The following is a 6,638-nucleotide window of genomic DNA, read 5'->3' on the forward strand; positions in this document are numbered from 1 at the left end:
GATATTTTTGCATTAAGAGGTACCTGCCACAGCCAATAGGCCAGAAATCTCTTCAATTACTGGACCAGAATTTCGTAATGCAGTTCATTTTTCACTGCTAGACGAGCTTCTGTCATTTTGGGGGGCATTTATTGAAACAGGTGATTGCTTATGAATAATGATTTGCAAGGAAGTCATGATGAGGTTAACTGTTTTTGAGATCATAGATATAATAATACCTTTTTACTGTTCCAAATTGACAATTTAAAGTCTCTTCTTGTATACTTTTCGTAGGATTGATCGATTGTGTGTATATATATTGAGAGAATCAATTATTACTTTATTATGAGTGAATTTTGCAAGTGTTGCTAAGTGACGATGGACGTGGTAGGTAGGGTTTGGGTTCTCTCGAGTTTTCAAAATTGAGAGAGAGAGAGATTCTGTAATTCAAGCCATGGATTACTTGATTTAGGTGTGGGAGGGGGATTCATCTTAACTTAGTGAAGCCCTAATGGACCTTAGCTCCCCATTGTGGAAAATGTAACATGCTGAAGACCATAGTTGTTGCCACTTGGTGTGTTTCTTTATTTAAGAGAAGCTAATTCAACAGCCTTAGTCCAATGGGCTTTTAGGTGTAATAAGATGGGCCCTATTTCTATATCTGACCTTCCATTCTCAATCCGATTAGCAGAAGAGGGAGATGGTAATAGGCCCGGTCGCTTTTTTGTGTTTGCCGTCGTGCTTATGTTGTATTGTTACGGTTGATCAATCAAGCCTGTTAATTTAGACACCAAAGAGACTGCACCAAAAAAATAAAAAGGAAAGGAGAAGGTGGTAAATAGGTATGTGCATAGCACATACATGGTCGCGTCAAGTTTCAATTGCGGCTTGAATTGTAGACTTAAACCAAGTCCAACTCGATCCTAAATCAGGCTTGAAATTTCAACCTAGGATCCTAGACCCAACCGAGGCTCAAAATCCCAAAGTCCCAACCCAAACTAGCTCAGTTTTGGGTTAAGCTTGCACTTCTTCTAAATGAAGACTACATATATAAAAGAATCATTTATTTATAGGGCCAATTGGCTGGTGTAACATGAGAAATTATTAATTTCAAATTAATCCCTCTAATAATACTACAAGAGAGCTGCCAAATACTCAGGCAAAACAAAATTTAGAAATACAAGCAGATTGCAGGTACAAATATTTAATCATTTTGTTCTTCATCCCTGATCCACTTTGTAGCCACCCATTTTACACCCTTGATCACAGGGCAGCTGCCATGAAGTGACATCTGCCAAAGTTTTCAATTTATGAATTCTACTAGAAGCCAACAAACAGCAGGTATAATTCATGCAATTATGAATGTAAACAATAGTGTTAAGGCCCTAGTAATTGGTTTTAATAGCTACAAAATTTAACAGCGCTTTTAATATAAGGTTTTCATATCCATCAAGCTACTATGTGTCCAACAATTGATTATGCTTCACCATAAAAAAGAAAAAGTAAGATTTGAACCCACAAATGATGATGCTACACCTAGTGGGTTTTGAACCTGAAACCTCACCCTCCCTATAGTTTTAAAAGTTATAAATTATATCCTGAGGTTTTAAACTATTACAAATTCAAAATTATAGTTTCCTTAGTTTCAAATCAAACACCAAACTTTAGTTTCAAATCAAACACTCACTTTTGAAATCGTATTAATTTAAAACCCCAATCAAATTCAAAAATCAAACCCCCACATCAAAACAAAAGTGTCCAGGGTTTAAATTGATATGAATACAAGTGTCTAGGGTTCGATTTGAAACTAGTAAAATCATAAGATTGTAATAGTCTTAAACCTTAGGGTTTAATTTGAAACATTTAAAACTATAGGGTTCAATTTGAAACCACCCCTAAAATATAACTTAAAATGTAATTTACCCAATAATTAATTAAAGGTTTTGGGAATCTGGAGAAGGTTTCTAACTGTAGACATTTGCAAGAATCTACGTATGTAAAGGCAACATAAGAGGAAAAGTTTGAAAGTAGCCACAATTTGGCAGAATGAGGTATTCTACAAACTTTTTAGTAGTTTAAAATTCAGCTAATCTCTATTGATAAGGATGATTTTCCTGATTAAGAAACAATGGACTGTCTAATGGTAATGGTGCTAATGATAATGATGTTACTGACCGGATCAATTGTAGCATTTGGAAACATTGAATAAAATAGAAGTCCATCTCCTTTCCGTGGCTTCACTTTCAAACCAATACAGTCTTTGAAATCATAGCTTCCGTCCATATTTAAGCCATTCTGCATGTCAGAGCACAGGATATAAACATTAACCCCCAAAAGGGGAGAAATACGAAAAATCATGCATACAATAATTAACAATAAGGACAAAATTTCATTCCCCCCCACCCCCACTCTAAAAAAAAACTAAAAAGAGACAACAGAGGTCTTGATCTTACCTCAAATGGGAACATAGTTTCCCCTCCCTTGTCAACATCAGATAAATACAACAAGAAAGAAGCCATCTGTATGAGGGTTAAGATAAATGTTACAATTCTTTAGAATCATAAACACCTTAATATTTATATCAAGTAATTCATATTCAAAAGATCAAGATGTGATCAACACTTACCATACTTTATCCAAACACATGTTTCTGTAGTTATAGTAAGTAAATTTAAAAGAAGAAGAAGAACTGGAACAAAGCATGTCAAATGTAACAAGCAATGAAGAAACACTGAATATATGAAACTAAACACAATTGTGAGCGTATGATGTTCATTTGGTTTAAACATGTAAAACACAGTTTTATTAATTAAATAAAAATTTACTGATAAAGCAGATCATTAAGGTTGTCAAGTGTATGAAGCCAAGATTTATAAACTCACAGCTAATTCATGTGATTGGAGATGAAAGTTCTGTTGTCAGTAAAACCTAAACTTAACGTCCTAGTGATTTAAAGTTCTATCTGAATAAATTTATAATTTAATTTCTCCCATTTTTATGGAAATTAAAGTGCAAAATATTCTATTCTTGCAATTTTCTTTCTTTCCAAAGAAACAAAACATACATTCTGTTTGAGAAAGAAATATGTTAATTTTAGAAAAATAATGAGAAGAGCTGTTCCTTGTTACATAAATCCTAGAGGATGGATGTCTCATTGTCCAGCAGGTCACATGGAGCAAATCCCATAATTTTTTTCTTCCCCTCAAACTCTCTTTCAGAAGACAATCATGTAAAATGATGCAGCATCACCACCTTTGCTGTCAGCCCAAAACTGAAATGCAATTTCCTTCTACTTACATATTATAGAGTATAACATGGAAATTTGCTTATAATTTTTTTCAATCTAACACGGAAATTTGCTTAAGAAACAAATAATGACAGACAAAAACCTATGCTTTTTGCTTAGAATGTACCCTTTGGCTCTTCTGTGGGCCATACTCAGCAGGATTGAATGCATCATAATGAGATTTATACAACTGCCCAATCTCATAGCGCAAGATGTTGAATGCCTGAAACATGGTGATATCCTCAGACAATTTTAAAATTGCCCTGAAATAAAAGGTTAACTACTTCAACGAAAAAAGAGAAACACGGAATTTAAATATAAGAATTTCCTAGGTAAGGAAATTTAGATCATTCATACATTTGTATATAAGATAAAAGAAGATAATAGCAAAAGCATAGAAGATAATATCAGTATTCCAGCCCTGGTGATTTTGAACAAGTTAGTGATAGCTTGCATTGGATCAGAATACACTATTGAAATTGGAAACAAAAAAGAAAGTCAGGAGATTTTCATTTAAATGATTCAGATATGTTCCAATCTTATTCATGAACTAAGTCAATTTCATTTACCATAAAAACCTGCCATATCTTTTTCTTGCTACCAAAAGAGAGAGAGAGAGAGAGAGAGGGTAGAGTAGAAACTGAAAATATGAGGACAACATAAGAAACTCTTTTCAGGTACTATAAAATTGGGTAGTTCATTTCTACTATAAATTCAGTGGGAGAGAGGTAATAAAGAGGGGTGGTTTGGGGGGGCGCGCAGGAAGAAAGAGAGTGAGAGATCTCAAAGATATCAATATCATTGGGGCAACACAGTGATGTAATGAGTTGTACATCTGCAAGTTTCGCTGAGAATCAATATAATTGGATGGTTCAAAAAAAGAACTTAAAAGGTACAATGTGAGATGCATAAGGAACCAATATCTGCAACTAAATTTGCCACTAAGTGCAGGGTAGCATCAAGAAATCTTCTTCTCCATGGCAAGGAAAAGAATAGGGAAAAGAATAGAGAAAAGAAGAAAAGAAAGCATTGTCCATGCTTCCATGGATACATTGTGTTAGCATTTTTGTCTTTATCTTCAAAAACTCTTCGTTAGTCACAATTATCAGAAGATATTCCTGCAACAAACTGTCATATCTTTTACTTCGAATTTTTTAATAAGTAAAAGTTTCATTAAATGAATATTTCACTTTGAATTTATAGATAAACATTAACAAAAATTGGTTATCATAAAATATAAAAACCTCAGGCCAATCAAATTGAAAACCACACACAATATTTTTGTCTTCTAACCAAGAGAGATGGAAAGAGAGTAATGATGATGACGATGATAATACAATGACTAGTACCTCTCCATGGATCCTGGGAAGCATTGTTGCCCTCGCAATTTTTCCCTCAATGAAGTCCAAGGTTTTGTCTTCAGAAGCACTAATAAACACGCCAGAACTGTTCGAAAGCAAGCATTAGCTATCAATAGAATTTCTCATCAACATAATCACTCTTGTTCTTAAAATTGATAAACTTCTAATGCCCATGTACACTAATTTAATTACCAGTACAACAAAAATTATATTTAATTGTATAGTAAACCAGCCGATGATGATGATGATGATAATCTCATGATTATTATAAATAATAATACTAAAAAGGAAAAGGAAAAGAAAAAGAAAAAAGTTGCAATTAGCAGTGCTTCAATATTAAAGAGAAGAAGTTTCAAGATAATTACTTAAATTTCATTAATTTATTCATTGAGAAGAAGAGAGAAAAGTTAAAAACATAAAATTAAACCACTGACCCTACTTATTTACTATATTTATTATCTCAATCACCCTTTAATTATAATATCAATAAAATGGTCATCTTGAAATGCCTAATAATCTAATATAAAAATGAAAGTATGGTAACAGTACATATTATAATTAAAAAAAACTGCCTCAGACTTCACACGCACACAAAGGAACACAGAGAAGGTACCTTGTTCTAATTCCCTGGGTGTTATCTGCAGTTTCTCCTGGTCTTAAAGCCACTGTCGACGGTCTAAGTCGCGGCTCGGCCAATTTTATTATGCTTTCACACTGTTCTGCTGTTGCAAAATTTGGAAAATATAGAGCCCTTGGTCTCCAGCTCAATACCTATTCATAGTTACAAATAAATTATTTAAAAAAAAAAAAAAACCAAAAAAGTACAAATTAATTTTTGGTTTTATTTTTTTATTTTTTTATTCTATGATCACATTCAAAACCATAAAAATGCATCACAGAAAGAATCAGATTAAAATTCTAATCCAACTGAACTACTTTTAAAACTAAAATAGAAAGAGCATAAAATCGAGTACCTGAAAGGGAATTGAAGTGATAGAATCGTCACCGGTCTCTCCAGAGTTCAACAAATTGTAGTGGCTCTCCTCCTCGTTGACCGAATCGAGTAGCCTCGACCTTGGCCTAGCACCAGAACTGTCCGGCACAGAGACCAGAGAGAAGAAAGTGGAGGCGTAGAAGCCAGCGAGGAAGAAGAAGGAGCATAAGAGAATGACAGACGGTAACCCTAGCTTGTTCGCTTTCAGGATCAGGCTCAGGTTCCAATTTCCTTTCCCGGTTTTCCCTTTCATATTAGTATCCAGTATGATTAATTCAAAAACGCGAAGCTCTGTTTATTTTTAGTATTGGTTTCTGTTTTCTTTCTCTTTGAGACCGTTTTAACTTATATATATGTTGGTTTTGGCGTTGGGGGTTGGTGGGTCACAACTCTGAGTGTTAGAGAAAGAGAGACAGTGAATTAAAGAGAAGATATCATCATGGCAACTGTTGTACAACACGGCGGGAATCTTCTTCGACAACGGGATTCAATGACTTTTCTTTTATGACTTTTTTTTTTTTGTTGGTAAACGTTCTTTTATGAGTTATGACTATTACCAAACTTTGTTGGATTTTCATTGCCATTTTAAACAGGAGTGAAATGTATAATAAGTCTACAGTATTTTCACAACACATTTTAATTTAACTTCACTTTTTTTTTATCACTAATCACGTAGAATAATTTACTATTTAAAATTTTTTATGAAAATATTGTAAATATAAGATTTTTCATATATTCATGAGAGTATTATTATGAGAAGTCATTTTATAATACTTTCACAATAAATCATAGGTGATTAGTTATTATTGGCTTAAATTTGAACTTACCATTTAGATTACTTTTTTGCCCAATAACCTACCATTTAAAATTTGTTGTGAAAATATTGTAAAAATATTATCTATGTTCATAATATTTTTACGACATTTTCTCAACAAATTTTAAGTAACAAATTGTTATTAACAGTTATTAATGAGCTAAAACTAATTTAAATAGTAGGTTTAAATTAAAACAAATAATA

At 33.0% G+C, this 6,638-nt stretch overlaps 1 protein-coding gene across 1 annotated transcript; it reads right to left on the reverse strand.

Moving 5' to 3' along the window:
* Positions 1–1,028: 1,028 nt before the first annotated feature.
* Positions 1,029–6,109, reverse strand: LOC115994129 (probable prolyl 4-hydroxylase 9). The gene is made up of 7 exons (XM_031118169.1): positions 5,601–6,109; positions 5,240–5,397; positions 4,615–4,711; positions 3,393–3,488; positions 2,433–2,498; positions 2,155–2,274; positions 1,029–1,270 (listed from the first exon to the last, which is right to left on the reverse strand). Exons 1-7 carry the CDS (start codon positions 5,871–5,873, stop codon positions 1,184–1,186), a joined length of 897 nt encoding a protein of 298 aa, XP_030974029.1. The 5' UTR covers positions 5,874–6,109; the 3' UTR covers positions 1,029–1,183.
* Positions 6,110–6,638: the final 529 nt, after the last annotated feature.

The sequence above is a fragment of the Quercus lobata genome, chromosome 6 (genome assembly GCF_001633185.2).
Source record: "Quercus lobata isolate SW786 chromosome 6, ValleyOak3.0 Primary Assembly, whole genome shotgun sequence".
Lineage (NCBI taxonomy): Eukaryota > Viridiplantae > Streptophyta > Magnoliopsida > Fagales > Fagaceae > Quercus > Quercus lobata.

Bases quoted from the DNA above. Each gene is read 5' to 3' on its own strand.
- LOC115994129 (XM_031118169.1), bottom strand. From the start codon at position 5,873: ATGAAAGGGAAAACCGGGAAAGGAAATTGGAACCTGAGCCTGATCCTG. The intron at 3,489-4,614 runs GTACTAGTCATT...ACCATGTTTCAG, and splicing joins TTCCCAGGATCCATGGAGAG to GCATTCAACATCTTGCGCTA. The intron at 2,275-2,432 runs GTAAGATCAAGA...TCTGACATGCAG, and splicing joins AAACTATGTTCCCATTTGAG to AATGGCTTAAATATGGACGG.